Genomic DNA, 16,473 nt, shown 5'->3' with positions numbered 1-16,473 from the left:
GCGGTCTGCCGGAGGAGTAGCGCTTGTGGCTTCATCGGTCAGCAGTGGTGAAGCACCGATCCCAAAGTCCCGAAGTCACGTGTAGTGCCTTCAGGGTCAGGTTCTGCACACTCAGGAATTGCAGTAGAAGGGTTAGCAAATGGGGGCGATGTGGCCGCATCTGGGTTCTAGGTGCTGGTGGTGTCAGGGTGGGAACTGGTGTCAGCAGCAGTGTCCGTGGCATCGGCGGTTCGTAGGGATACCTCAGCTGCCGGTGGTGCATCTGCATCGTCAGTGCTGAACATGTAAACTGGCTTTACCCTGTCAATGGACACCATACACGGGGCACGTGGAGGTGCACGGTGAATGTTATGTCACTTCGCTGCAGAACAAGGTGTGGACCTGAGTACTGTGGGCAGAGTGGGGGCTGACAGGCATCGATGCTTAGCATTATGTGAGTGCAAGATGTGAGGTGGCAGTGCACAGAACTTTTGTGCTCACCGTGGAGTTCTGGAGGCATTGGCCACAGCCTGGCCATGTAGTCTTGCAGCTGCTGAATGTACACTGGGATACATAATGTACCGGGTAAAGCCTGTGGCTCAATAAAGTCACCTGGCAAATGTTCAAATGTGTGTGAATTCCTAAGGGACCAAACTGCTGAGGTCATTGGTCCCTAGACTCGCACACTACTTAAACTAACTTAATGCTGAGAACAACACTCACACCCGTGCCCGAGGGAGGTCTTGAACCTCTGGCGAAAGGGGAGTCACGTGGCAGGACCCGAGGATGTCCGTATACCGAATCAGTGGGGGATGCCTCCAAGTGGCCTTGTGGGCAGCCTGCAAGCATAACAAGACCAGCAGCAAAGAAGAGGACCATTTGCCATTGCAGTAGGTAAGAGCAGATTTCAACATATGGATGAAGTTGGAGGACAAGGTCCACATTTTGATCTTTATGTAAGGGGGTTAGTGTGGGGTCAGTGGTCTGGGCCTTTGTAAGAGTCTTATAATCTATTGAAGAGCTGAGGGTACAGGAGCAGCTGACGGAATCAGCAACGACCTTGTTGACGCCAGCTATGTGGCGTACATCATTGGTAAATTGTACTACGTAATCCTGCTGGCTGTAGCAAAATTTGATCGCTGTCTTTCTGACAAAAAACCTTCATGAGTGGCCACTGATCCATAAAAATAGTGAAATGATGCCCTTCAATGGAGGAGCGGAAATGCTTCACTGCCTCGTACGATGCAAGCAGCTGCCAATTGCACCCATTTGGTTGTGGTTCTGACAGTTTGGCGGAAAAGAAAGCCAGCAGCAGCCAAGTGTCCACAATATGCTGCTGGAGGACCACAACAGTCTCGGACTGACTCGCATCAGTGACAGTAGCGAGGGGGGCGGAACTGTGAGGGTGCGCCACGAGGGTCATCTCGGCAAGGTCGCATTTGGTGCGCTCGAAACTGGCTGTCATTATAGGGTTCTATGGTATGGCTCCATTCCCTTTTGCTTGCTTGCCTTGCAATGAGCAGTGAGTGGTTCCTGAATGACAGCCACATCTTTTAGAAAACAGCGAAAAAAATTGAGCCGTGTGCGGCTCGCGTTGATGCCGTTCATAGCTTGGCATCTTGTAATAGCGACGGTAGCATCTCGTTTTATTAGTGTGCTTACTGGCGCCACCGTGTTTTCTCACCTTTTCTGTCCATGAGTGGCAGCACCAGCGCTCATCGATAGCACATACTGTGGAACCATCTTTGGAGCGGCCTCTCGTATTTCCAGGATGTCGTGTGTCGAGCAAGGGGAGTTGAGTTGGACGGAGCAGCAATGAGGGCCAGACAGCCAGTACTCGCCTGACAGCTGGTGACACACATGCACTGTCCGATGGTAGGATGTGGTCACGAGAGTGCACGATCACGTCACGCATCAGGTTCAGTGCATTGTAGTTGAATGGACCGTGATATTCGAGTAGTGCAACTTTCACTTGTATGTGTGTGTGTGTGTGTGTGTGTGTGTGTGTGTGTGTGTGTGTGTGTCCACCCATCGAAGTGACCTCATGGCAATAAGATGTCAGTTGACGATTTATACTGGGATCTTTCCCGTGCCTGACTTGAGTGGGGACAACCGTTGGTTGGTCATTCGATCGGTCATCACAGCGGACAACATGCATTTGGTCTTCCAATCGCTTCTGGCTTCTCTGTGTTTGTGCCAACTTGTAATTCATCCATGTTGTTTCACTGTGTCTGGTTTTAGTATTTTTGAGTTGTTGGTGGAATTGTTTTCCCAGATCTGTGTGTATTTTGTGGTTTTCAATGTGCAGTTATTTTATGCTGTCTGCGTACTAGATTTGGAGACAGATGCAAACAGACATCAGTTCGGTTGGGGCACAGCAGCGAGCAGGTCCGTGCAGCGTGAGGGCAAGCCAGGGCCGCTGGCAGGGTACAGCCACCACAGGATCGAGGAGGGGTAGCTGTGAGAGTGACGACTTCGTTGCGCACCGAACCCTGGATGTTTAAGTTTAGTGAAGAGTTCACTGCTAATGCAACCTCAACAATTTTTAGATCTCACCTTTGATTGGCGGGTTGTTGCTCCTAGGGCCTCTGAGCCGAGCCTGGCGGCAACGAGTGAAGTGTTTTGAGGCAGTGAAATATTGCAGCCATCTTTCTCTATTTGTTATTCACCACTGAATTTAGTATTATTCTTATTAGTGAAGCGCAACCAGTGGTATTTTCTGCCTTGTGGCCGCTAACTCCCCAGTTACCTGCCCTGGAGGTTAGGATACTTTTCTGGCAGTGTATCTTTCCTTGTCATGTTGATGCTGTCTGACATGGCGTGTAGTTCGACAGCCTCTTGTATTCTACTGTGGATATTTTTTGGGAGATCTACCTGGGTTCTAGTGTTCCTTCAGCCTTGGGTGTTTTCTGAAGATGTAGTGCTGTCTGTCTCTTCACCCTTGCCTAAAAATATTCCATCATTGTTCTGGTGATCGGATGTTAGGCGGATTGGTTAGTCGGTCGGTCGGCACTTAAGCTGCACCTAGTTTGAGTTTCCATCCTGTTACATGAGGACAACTCTTGGCTGCCTGTCTCACCATATCTTATGTTTGAGTTATCTTCCCAGGCCGACTCTTGGAACACTTGATGAGAACCGCTTGTCCTGATTCCTTAGATCATCATGTTTGTTTCAAGGATATTTGTAATTTTCTATTTATTGTTGTTTTGGCCTTTAGCGAAGTAATAATTTCACTTCTTTTATAATAAGCCCTTCAGCCGTGTTAGAGTTTGTTTTAAAACAAAGTATTTATCTTAATATGTGCTATTTGGAATTGTTCTTCTGACTTTTAATTCTGGCCTTCAGCTGTTTGTCGTTTGAGGTGGTTGTTGGTGGCCTTCGGCCCTAAAATTGTGGAATTTTTTTTCTGTGATAAGGCCTTCAGCCATCATACCGTCAATTGTGCTGTTTTAAGAAATTGTCTTAAAATTTAATTTCTTTGAATAAAGTTTACATTTTTGTTGTGCAACTGAGAGCAACTAATTACGGCCCTGTCCACAATCATAACCTTATCCTGCCCCATCTTGACAACATAACTCTCAAAAAGTTGCCATCCCCAAACACCTGCGTAGTTCCTTGTATGCTGCGGGCTTGGCAACTGCATGGACTTTCTCAGATACGGGATGCAAGACAAATGCGGATATGTGTTCCAGGAACCCAGTCTCAGCTACCCCAACAAACATTTGTCCACAATGAGGTTGACCTCCGCTCATCCAGGCTGATAAAAACTGCGCTGAGGTATCCATGCAGTTCAGCCAATTTCTGGTAGTAAATAGGAATGTCGTCCAGATAGTTAAAAGAGCCCAGTGTGCTGCAGAGGACGTCGTCCAGAAAATGCTGAAATGTTTGTAATTTTGTAATTTATTTGCGTGAAACATGTAATTACATGCATAGCAGTTGGTAGTACAATACAACAGCATACAATCTAATTTTACTTTATAAGTTCCTATTAAGAATGTAGTCCAAATTATTTGCATAATAATACTTTAGATTTTAGTGTCTACAGTAAGCTATGGAAGCACTCCTCAATGAGCCACGATTTTAGATGTTTTTTGAATGTCTCTCCAGTTATTACCTTCAGTTCATTTGGCAGTGCATTGAAGTATTTTGCTCCATTAATATATGGACTACTTGCAGTTTTTTTTCAGTCTTCTGTGTATCATATGGTAATTTTGTACTTGTCTAGTATTGTGAACATGAATTTCTGCATTACGACAGGTATATTTCTTATCTTATACAGTTAGTACTATTGTTTCAAACATATACATTGAATAGATAGTCAGAATTTTAAATTCTATAAACAATTCCTTACATTATGTTTGAGCATCTTTTTGCCTAATATTCTCAAAGCTCTTTTCTGAAGTTTAAATACTCGGTCTACATGATTTTTGGAATCCCCACCCCACAGTGCATGACCATATGCTAGAAATGGATGTATTAAACCAAAATACATCATCCTCATTGTTTGGGTATTGACATATGGAGCTATTCTTCTTAGAACATACAGACTAGATGATTGCCTTGCACATAAGTTGTCAATTTGTTGTGTCCATGGTAGTTTGCTATCTATGCATATACCTAGGAATTTACACTCACTGCAGATTTTCCCTATGATATTGCTATCTTGAGAATCAATACAAGTTTGCAAATCACCAGCATTGAAGGGGATTCTATTTGTTTTTTGTAAGTTGACTTTTACATTGTCATTTTCAAACTTTTCCTTTGCAATACGTATAAATTTTTTTACCTCTATGCCGAGATTAAGAATATCATTTCCCCAACAAAGGCCTGAAGTGTCATCTGCATACATTGTAATGAAGGTATCATTTTTTAATATCTTTGGGAAGTCATTGACATAACATATAAAGAGGAAGGGACCAATTATCGATCCCTGAGGCACACCAAATTTAATACTCCTGACCCTTGACGTATAATTTTTTAATGTTTCTCCACTATTGTGTGAGATAGAGGTACACTGTCTTCTGTTTTTTTAGATATGATGTGATGAGGTGCAATAATTTTCCACTTATACCATCTCTGGCCAGTTTTGACAGAAGTACCTTATGATCAACCCTATCAAAAGCCTTTGATAGGTCTAGGAAAACTCCAGCTACTTGCATGCCTTCATCAATTTTGTCAAGAGCTTTCAGCATAAATTGAAATGTTGCAGTCATGGTGCTACGACCACTTCTGAAACTATGCTGAAAATCTCCCAGGATGTTGTGCTTATTATAATGCTCTATCGTATATTTCAGAATTATTTCTTCAATTAACCTGCTAAAAACGGAAGTTAAGGCAAGTGGTCTGTAACTTTCTACTAGTTGTTTATCACCTTTTTTGTAGAGAGGTTTAACAATGGCTAATTTTAGTATGTCAGGGAACACTCCTTCTTTTAAGACACTATTTATTAGATGCACCAAGAGATACGCTATATTGTTTTCACACTGTTTAAGTAAAAATGGAGAAATTTCATCCCATCCAGCGGATTTTTTGTTCTGATGAGCAGCAAAATGTCCTTGATTTCAAGTTCATGGAGTTGATTAGCTTCAGAATTATCCTCAGCAAGACTTCCAACAGGTACTTTATCTGTGGTACAAAAGTCAGATTCTATGATATCTATGAAATAGTCATTAAAAATGTTAGTGATCTCTTGAGGATTGGTGAGATCAATATTGTTATTAGATATCTGTATGTTGATATTACCTTTTAGTTTTGTTTTACTGTCTCTAATTTCATTTACTATTGACCAGCAGGTCTTGGAGATACAATCTGAATTTTGTATTTTCGAGTTAATCTTTTCAGCCTTCAATCTTTTGACTTGCTTGCGAAACTGGTACTTGTATTGTTTGTATTTATCCCTGTGCTCATTGTTTTTGGTCTCTCTTTGTATCATATACATTTCTTCCATCTTTTCTTTCAGTTCTTTGGTAGTATTATCAAATTCCACAGGCCTTGACTGTCTTGCCTTATTCTTATTAATATTTATCTTTCTGATGGGAATAGTATTATTTAGATGATAAGATAATGTATCTAGAAAGTCATCTCATTTATAATTCATTCCTTTGGCTTGGAATACTAGATGCCAAGATTCATGACCAAGGCTCTCTCTCAGATTGGCAATGTTGATAACAGAGAGAGATTCCTTTTGTATTCATAAATTTTCTTTGGTTGTACATCATTACTGAGGCTGAAAGGCACGAAGGGGCTTTCGAAGAGACAAAAGGGCATAATAATGGCCGTCTTCTTGATGTCCTCCGATGCAACCAGAATCTGTGTAAAAGCTTTTGCGCAGTCTACCTAACTGAATATGGCAGAGCCCTAAATTTCGTTACTGTAACTGCACAAAAGGGGAACGATGTAATGGTGATGAATAGTTTGTTTATTCAGGTTCTGGTAATCACCACAAGGGCGCCAAACTTGCTTTTGGCTGGTAGGAGAGGGTGGACATGGCACTGTACCAGTGGCCCTGTGTGGTCACGATATAGTGCACTAGGTCACGGTGCACTTCTAGGGGTGCGCCAGAAGCAGGGGGTTGAAGAGTGAAAATTTGGAGGGGAGATTGGCAAAAGGACTGAAGTAGGACAGCTGCTTAACACTGAAGTGTGAGGTGAGGCAGGTAGTGCAGGTTGCAGAACAATGAGACGCGCCGTCAACCAGGCGACGCCTCGCGAGGTTGCGTAGGAGATTGAAGTGGGAAAGAAAATTAATGCTGAGGATGAGGTCGGTGACGTCAGCCACAGTGAAATTACAGAGAAACTCCTCACTGAGTCCAAGGTCAACACGACAGGTGCGGGGGCCACAGGTGGAGATGATGGAACCATTTGCGGCAGTGAACAGCGAGGGGGAGTGTGGATTGTGACCGAACGAGTGTGGAAGCCAGCGTGGGAAGATGGCCATAATCGAACCACTGTTGCTGAGCAATAATATAGGTAAAGTGGAGTAATAGTGATCTAATATGAACAGGCACTGTGAAATGGCAGAGCAAGCAGGTTCGCCTACCATCAGCAACCAACCGTGTTTGGGCGACATGATCATGGTAGCCAGCAGTTTGTTGCATCACTGCCAATGCGCCCGTGGTACCAACGCACAGGGTCAGCATCACATGCCTCTTCCTGCTCCGATGCAGTCCCCAACAATCAATCTTTCCTTCTCATCCCGTACGGCAAGTCCCCCCTGACCCACCGTTCTGGGTGACTTTCCCAAAATCTGTCCCTTTTCCTAGACCTCTCCAGTCCTTTTCCTTCATCCTTCTTCTTTTCTCTTCAACCCTTCTGCCTGAAGAAGGAGCCACTGGCTACGAAAGCTTGCCAGCCACAACAGTCTTTATGTGTGTGTTCTGCTGCCGCTTGGTGAGTAATTTTTTTATCTATCCAATTAAATAATTTTATCAATAATTGATTGTTTTCCTGTAGTAATTGATTTATGAGGAATGTGGGAGCCTTACTTATGTATTTACAAATATGATTAATTATATTTATGATTTCTGACTCATCTTTAGGTGATATGAATATATAGTCTGTTACAATCTTGGAGCTCTTTACGTTATTTACTATTTGGATGTTTTGGTTTCTGACCAACCCATCCATTACGTCTATGTACTACTGAATGAAAATACCAGATACTTCATACAGATCATTTAGTCATCTTCCTTTCTTTGTAAATGTGGTATTTACGTGACCTGGCACTTCTGTCTCTCTCCTGCTTGTGTTTGTGTGTTCTCATACAGTTTTGGAGACGTGAAGAAGTTTCAATTTTGTGTTTATAGTATCTGGCATCTTGCTGTAGGCTTTCTTCATGTCTCTGTAGAACTTGCCCTTTGCTAAACATCTACCCTCCTGATAATTTTTATATACTCCTTTTAATCCTTCTCTGTTCTGAATAGTTTTTGCTGTGATCCAGTTTTTACTTACCCTTTTTTGTACTTTCCTAGATACTTACAGAAAGTTAACATTTAAAAAATAATTCACAGTTTCGCCAAAAATTTCCCAACTCTTTTGTACATTTTTTCACCACAAATCCCTTCCCAGTTTTCTTCCTTTTTTTTCTAGCAAAGCTTCCCAAGTCTTTAGGTAGCCTGGTTTGGTCTATCTTAGTTCTATCACTGTATCTTCTTTGCTCTTCAATTGATTGGCCATAGTGGTCAGCAATTACGTTGTTTACTATTTGTACATTCTACCTGTGCTCAGGTATGTTAGTGCGAACATGATCTACAATTGTGTCTACTATAGCTGTACATCTTGTACTTTTAATGTGTGTCTGTAGGTTGAATGAGCTTAAGATATAAAGGAAGCTTTGGCACAAACATTTTATATCATTGTTTTAATATTAAAATCACCAACATTCATTACAAAAGTGAATTCTTTGATAATTCTGCCTAGTAGTATTTGAAGCTATCCACTCTCCAGCTTGGTGAGCGAAATATACCCAGCAAAAACATTTTTTCCCTGAAGCCCTGGGAGCTGTATCTGAATGGCAGCAGCTGCTTCAATCAATAGTTGTGCACAGTTAGGTATGTGATACATAGTGAAGCCAATTACATTCCTATGAACATATAAAGCTATATCCACATTTTTGCATTCTTCTACAGTAATGGGTCATTTTTATATCCCTTCAGATTATACACCATTTTTTCATTTTCCTTTACTACATGCTCTGACACAATAAAAACATTTGATATATCAGTTGCTAATAATAACATCAATTTCCTCCAATTTATTGGAAGCATATTGCACATTTGGGGAAGTAGTTTAACTTCAGAATCGTTATCAGTTACTTTTCTGTCAACTACTTTACCTGACATTTGCTTCTGTAGCCTTCCAAAACACGCAGATCGCACCTTTACACCAGCATCTAAATTATTAATTTTGTCTACCTCCAACTAAAAAATAATTCAACTGTACATGGCACTATTTTCCCCTGTGCATAGTATTTGACCCTGTTTCTTCTGTTCTGAAGGTCTTCTCTCCTCTTGCTCGTATTGCTGTAGATTCTGTTGAAACTGTAGCTTTTGTAGTTACTGTTGGTGTCTGCTCTCATGTTCCTGGTATTGAAGGCAGCTCAGCTGTTACTGTTGAGAGCGAGGCAGATGGTTCTTCCATTATTGTAGTTTTTGTAGGCTTCACCATTTTATTTAGAACTACTGCTTCTGCTGTTTTTGTTTCTGTGGTCACTTCATCCGGGATTGTGTTTTCTTTATCACTGCTTTTTGTATTATGGTTGTTCACTGGTGTTGATGGCAGTTCCTATATACCTCACGGGGATGACAGGTTTGTATAGACTTTTTTCTTGGCATCTGAATTTTTCTAACTTATGAGTGATTTTTTTGCTGAGTAATTCTTTGCCACTTCTGTTCAGAAGCATTCCATGTTTCATATAACTGCACCTTTGCAGAAAGTCCACACCAAGGAAATGGGCATTTGTGTACATTTCACGGATCTTGTGAAACTGTCTGTCTGTCTTTTTAATTTCAGAATTTACACAGGAAGTAGGCGTGACATAGTGTGTGTGGTATTCCTACTACAATTCTCATGTCCTTGCTTGCACAATGAAGAAATTGCCTTAGATTATGGATTGCAGTTGCCAGTTCATTTCTATAAATATCATTTGCACCCCCAATTAACACAATACTTCCATTTCTGTTATCTGAACTGTCCTGCTCGATGTTTTTGGTAACTTAATGCATGGGTTCATCTAGTTTAACATATCCACACGCTTTCACTTTGAAATATTTCATAAGATTGTCTCCATGGCTGTCAGAATGAACAGCCATTTCTGCAGGTTTACCATATCCTTGTGAGTTCTTACCTGTGTCTACAAATTTCCGTTGAGCAAAATTCTTCACTTGATGCTTTCCTATAGTTTTAATATTTGTACCTGCATGTAGGTTCTCACAATTGGTAGCAGAACTTATGTTATCTCAGAAAGTCTTCATATCAGACAATCTGTGTGTCACTCTATGTAGGAACATTCTTCTCCCATCAATAAAATGTCTACAGTAAAAAATGGGTAGCTATGTGTAAACAAACACTGATACCATTACATTCCGGCAGTCCTCTGTGTACAATTCTAAAGTTAATAACATGTGCTCTTATCCTTCTGAACTACTGTCAGGAACTTTTTCGCATAATCTCTGGCTAGGAAAGAAGTTCACCACCTCAGTAACAAACTCACACCCAATTTTAATACTGGTACAGCATTACTAGCCATAGGCACGCTGCTAAGAATGGGTTCTTGTTCTTATTCTTTACCTGTCTGTGGATCATTCCTTGCAACGATACTGGACACATTATGTTTACATTAAGCTTACATATACAAAGTGAAAATACAGTGATATCTATCAAAAAGGGGTAGATTTTGGGAAAGTCACCCAGAACTGCGGGTCAGGGGCCCAAAATCTACAACTTTTCCTAGACCTCTCCAGCGTCATTCCATCTCAAATCAACTAACAGTCTGAACCTTGATATCTCAGATTTGGATGAAATTTTTTTTTCAGGCCATGTACCCACTAACACTAGTTTAAATTTGAAATTTCAAATTTTTCTGACCTTTGGTTTTTGAGTTTCAAGGGTTTAAAAATCAAAATAAACTCTCGTTTTTGATCAATCGATGATTGTTTTAAAATGCTGTAGCTCAAAAACTGTACAACCTAGAGAGCTCAAACTTGCACCATTGTTTTCCTCTATAAATTCCCTTCAATTCGATATGTAACATAACTATGATACCTAAATCTGAAAATTTTAAACTATACCAAAAAAACATTTTTTGAAATTTCCAAAATACATACCCTTGGATTTTTTTCTTTTTTTTTTTTTTTTTTTTATAAACATTGTGTGTGTTGTCCAGTCTAACTGACTACATGCATGCAAAATTTCAAGATGGGATCTCAATAGGTTCTTGTATAAAATAATATTTTACTACTGCAATATACACTAGTGAGGTGAAGAGCAGACTGTTTCTAGGCTATGAATACTAAGGTAGGCCTATGTAATTCTAACAAACTTAAATTATTATGTTAGCCTTTTTGTGCAACATTACCCTCTTATTGTTTGTTAATACATTAAATGATATAGTATTGTTTTAATTTGATGTTCATGATTCTTTTAACTATGCGTCAGAAGGAAGTGAACACATTTTAATTGGTAATATACGTGCTACAAGTTAAAATTTTGAATAAAGCCACTCACCTTCATCCTTAGCTGTAAATGGCAGAGATTATCTTTTTCGTGGTTTTCCAGTATTATTTGTAATCATTTACAACAAGTTCCTTATATTAGAAATTGGCATGTAAGCAATTTCACTTGGGAAAAAGATTAACTTGTTGATATTTGCATGGATAGAACTGTATTCATCCAAATCTGAGAGGTCATGGTTCAAATCATGTAGTACAATTGGTTGATTTGACATGGAATGACCCTCCAGTCCTCTTCTTTCACCTTTCTTCCTTCCCCTTCAACCCTTCTGCCTGAAGAAGGAGCCACTAGCTTTGAAAGCTTGCAAATCAACAACAGTCTTTTACATGTGTGTTCTGCTGCAGCTTAGTAAGTAGATTCTTTATCTATACAGTTAATAATTACACATTTTAAGTGATTCAATACATAGTTTTACATTTGTTGCAGTTTCCCCTTGCAATGTGTACTGATACACAATTTTTTTATTATTTCAAGACATTCTTTAACATTGTAAGTGAAAACATTGATCAGATATCTTTTTAATTTTCTTTTGAAACGACACATACTTTCTATCTATATATACTGCGGTAAACTGTCATACAGTATACATGCAGCATTTACAGGTTCTTTGTCTGCTAATTTTAGCCTACTACCTTCTATATGATAATCATTTTTTTCTTATTGTATTATGTTAATAATATTCTCCGTTTAGCAATTAGCTATTAAGTAGATAATTGTTTCATATATACTGAAGTACAATAATCTGTATCCCTACCAGAAACAAAAAGGGCATCATTTACATCCAGGAGATCCTGCCCTTCGCTTGGAGTTGTGCAACTGGTTAAATACTAATTGACAGTTACACAAATACATTTTATTTACTGATAAGGCACAGTTTACTCAAGATGGTATAAAAAATTTACATAATGAGCATGTATGATCTATAGCAAACCCACATGTGCAACAGTGCAACACAATTTCCAGCAACAATTTAGCATAAATGTGTGGTGTGGTGTAATCAACACACACTATATTGGACCACTCATTTTCTCAGGACATCTAACTGGCAAGAGAGCTTGCAAATCCTTCAAGAAGAAATGCCCCACTTGTTCGAAGACGTTACACTTACTATGCGATCGCATATGTATATTCAATATGATACCACACCTCCACATTTCCACCATTGGATTTTTGTGTATGGGGATGGATGAAAGACATAGTTTATCAGAACAAAGTTAATACACGTGAGGCATTACTTGCTCGCACTACGAATGCAACATATTAAACTAAGAAGAACCCTGTGAAACTGAAACGAGCAACAAAATCTGCTCATACATGTGCAGCTAAATGCATTGAACTCAGTGGAGACACTTTTGAACATTTATTGTTAATATACTGTGAAAGTGTATGTACACTGTACAAATTCCTTAACACTGAGCTTTGATTTTTCCAGTTTAACATGAATTCACATGTGCTATGGTACTAATAAAAGCAGATTATCTGACACATTCATACAGTTTCAGTTAACATTATTACCATCATTTTTCCAAAATTATATTATCTACAACTTATGATGAAAACTTTGTGCAATTGTCTGGAATTTAAAAAACAAATTGGGCCAAGTACTTAATGGATTAAAAATTTTACAAAATTACTTCTTTGCATCTCTCGATGTTCTGGAAAACTATTGCAGATACATGTCTGTGACATGTTTTATTAGATTCACCAGATCAGTAACACAAAACGAATGGAAATCATGCTTCACTTTAACCTCATACAGTTCTGTGATGGCTTCATAGTAGCGAAAATGCTAAATTTCAGGCAGAATCTTTTATTAGCCATAACTAAACATTTGCGGGCCTATGTTTATATGAACTTTTTTCTTTAGCTTTACTTGTAGAATAACATATTAAAATATTTGCAGATCTTTATGAATCACCCAGTATGTTGTTTTGTTTCTGTTTATAAAGTGATTGTTTTCCCTGAAATAATTGTTTCCACTTTTCACATTTATTGAAGCCTTCTCTTGCAGGTCATCTGTTATAGAACTGGTGACAACAAGTTAAGTATCATCTGCGAACATGACTACACTATTAGATATTGTTTTGGTCAAATCATTGACAAACAGAATGAGAAACAGTGGATCAAGGACAGATCCTTGAGGAACCCCATATTTCACAATTTCAAAATACACGTGTAACATTATTTTTCACCTTTGATTCATTTCTACACGCTGCTTTCTATATTCCGAAACGATTTAGTTGCAAGTATTATGGATTTCAGTTATTGATGTTTTGGTAAATTTGCCCTTCTGAACCCATGTTGTTCATCATTGAGAATACCGGATGTTTGTATAAAATGTAGTATTTTGTCTTTGATTATGACTTCTACTATCTTAGAGAGTACAGATTTAATACTTATACGTCTGTAATTTCTTGGGCCTGTCTTGCAGCCTCCTTCATATATATGAATTACTTTACTCTTTTTTTAGGCATATTGCAAATATTCCTTTTGCTATAAATTAGTTTCTCAGGCAGGCTAGTGGCTTTACTACACATTGTGAACAGCATTTAATTACCTTAGTTTAGTGGACATACCGTATAGTCACACTTTCTTTCTTTTTTTCGACTACATATTTTTCTTATAATCTCTGATTCATTAGTTGGGATCATGAATAAGCATTTTGTCCTATACGGAATGTTTGTTGTGTTTATTGTGGAAGTACCGTATAGTTTTGATTTTGTTAATTTTGTCCATAACTTCCGTGTAATGTTTGTTTAAAGTATTGCTGACATCTTGTGCATCACTGAGTTCTCTCCCATTTACATCAAGTGTTATATTATTTGTGTATTCCACACCTAAACCTTTCCTCTCTTCATTTGTGAAAGACCATTGTGATATTTGTTGAGGTTGCTATCTTGTTTTTATAATATGTCGATTTAGTTTCTTTTATCAGTTTGGTGTATGATTTCTTCTTTTCCCTATATGCATCCCTATTTTCTTGGGTTGGCCTTAGCCAACTATTTTCATACATATTTTTCACCTTTCCACTCTTCCTTTTTACCTCTACTGTGACCCAATTCTTAGTATACTTCTCATTTATTTCCCTTCATACTAATGGGAATGCAACATCTATCTAATAGCCTAATGTATTGCAGTATGGGTCCCATACTTTATCTAGGTTTTCTTTTAAGTATACTCCGCTAAAAGTCTTCGGTTTCCAATAGCCTTTGTAGCCTAACTGTGTTTGTTTGCTTCGTTTGTCTAAACTATTTAAATATTTTTTTGTGGCTGTTGTACATATGCTGCTAATTCAACTAATACCAAATACTGGTCTGCAATGGTTGTGTATATGACGTGACTGTCTGCCTGATCTGTGGTATATTAGTAATTACGCGATGTATTAATGTTTCTGTATTTGTAACCCCATCTCATGGGACTGCCTACCGCTAAATTAAGTCCACAAGTTTTAATCAGATTTTGAAAACTCCTTGTATAACAGTTGTCTTTTATCGTGTTAATATTTAGGTCACCAGCTGCTATGATGTAAGAGAATTCCCTGCTAGCCTTATCTAACAGGACTTCTCTTTTAGAAATCCGTTTATCTGACTGTCTGGTGATCTGTAGAGCCCTATTATCACACACTTTTCCCCATTACATGTTGTCTGTACTGCTGCAGCTTCAAACAGCATTTCTGTACAGTTGTCTACTGACCATGGAATGATACCCTTTATTTGCCTGTGTACGGAGACTGTAACTCACGCAAAGTGAATTCACCCAGAGTCGGTCATAAATTTACTTCTCTGTGCTCAATCTATATACCTAAAAGCTTTCATAATAAAAACGTATAATTGGTTGTCGGGCACTCAATTTTAAATCATAAAAGCGTTCTATGATATACACCAGTTTGAGTCATAGAGTTTGACTTGTTACAATATTCAGTGTCTTGCACACAACAATATTCTGACACAGCGATGAAGCTTATCACAAACAAATATCAATAGAAAATAATATTCATGATTTTTTAACCAATGCAATCGGCAACAAGTTGAACCTATCCCATTCTAAAGTAACTACAGTACACTGGCAGTAACGCTGGGGTATTCACGTTAACAATTGGGGCATTTGTGTTTGTTTGTCTCTGTGAACAATGCTTGTAATTTGGCTACCTAATGTTGACTTACCTGCAGTTAACCAGGACAGCTAATGAATTGTCCATTTTTTCTATAAAAGGCCACTGAAAACATAAATTAACATCTGTCGCATCCGCAGGGTTCATTTCATATTTTTCCTCCCATCTTTTTAGAGCATCTTTTATCGTCGTTGCTTTTGCCTACACACACAATACGCAATTCATAATTATAAAGTATATAACATTCTTGTTAGGAATTTTAAAAAAATCTTCTCCTCGTACGCACCATTTCTTTTTTCCGTTACTCAGTTGTAGAAAGCGTATCCAACTTAAAAATGCTAGGTAAGGACCGGGTACCAACAACAGTTTCCAAAATAACTAATATTATTTTGCGGTTTAAGCACGTGAAGTTCCGACAAGCATAGCGGTTTATGTTGTTATCACATGCCGTACCCATGACAACTAAATATCGACTAGAAGTGTCTGATAACAGCGATGGAAATTAAAATAGAAGCATTGTGATCTTTTGTAATTATATATATTGTCCATCACAACGGCTTATTGACATTATAAATTCGTCTCCCGCGCCGAGTATTGAGCAATCTAAATCAGTTGCAGTAGACCAACATGCCAATATGCGGAAAAAAAGCCGTACCAGTATAGTTATGTAACTTTCAACGGTATTTCATAATTACAAATATCGACTGTGTAAGCTTTCGCCTGTTTTGTCTGTATATTGATTGGTTGATTGGTATTCACTTGTTTTCGTACTTATGTCAGAATTAAAAATGTCAAATACATTAGTATAGTGTACACAAACGGATAAACATGTAAAAACACTGATGGCCTAAAGTGAAAGGAAAAAAGAATAAAAAAATAACACGCAATTATCCACTAATATGTGGGTAGAATCACGTAAAAAGAAAGTAACATTAACACGTTTGGGGACCTGAATTTCAGACTCACAAAAACTACCGGTACGGAACAAGGCCGTCATTAATGGGGAGAAAAAAAGACGGCAATAAAGTGAAAGTTAACTTGATACGTATATCACTTACTGCCGGACAAGAAGCGCTGTGGCAGTAAGAACCACGTACGTATCGGTACCAAACGGAGTAGGGTGAAAAAGAAGTGTAGCACGCAAAACTCATTCGT

The 16,473-nt window shown here is 38.8% G+C and overlaps 1 protein-coding gene across 1 annotated transcript in view; it reads right to left on the bottom strand.

The window, feature by feature from the left end:
• Positions 1-15,718, bottom strand: part of LOC124589663 (dynein axonemal light chain 1-like) — a 155,854-nt gene extending 140,136 nt beyond the window's left edge. The window contains exons 1-2 of the mRNA XM_047131576.1: positions 15,605-15,718; positions 15,371-15,519 (exon numbers count right to left, since the gene is read on the bottom strand). Coding sequence (XP_046987532.1) covers positions 15,371-15,519; positions 15,605-15,607 — 152 coding nt within the window. The 5' untranslated portion in view covers positions 15,608-15,718. The remainder of the gene's footprint in view (positions 1-15,370; positions 15,520-15,604) is intronic.
• Between the last annotated feature and the right edge of the window lie 755 nt (positions 15,719-16,473).

Source organism: Schistocerca americana, unplaced genomic scaffold (assembly GCF_021461395.2).
Source record: "Schistocerca americana isolate TAMUIC-IGC-003095 unplaced genomic scaffold, iqSchAmer2.1 HiC_scaffold_72, whole genome shotgun sequence".
NCBI lineage: Eukaryota > Metazoa > Arthropoda > Insecta > Orthoptera > Acrididae > Schistocerca > Schistocerca americana.
Note: the sequence above shows the minus strand (reverse complement) of the source record. Positions and strands in the feature narration are given on the sequence as shown.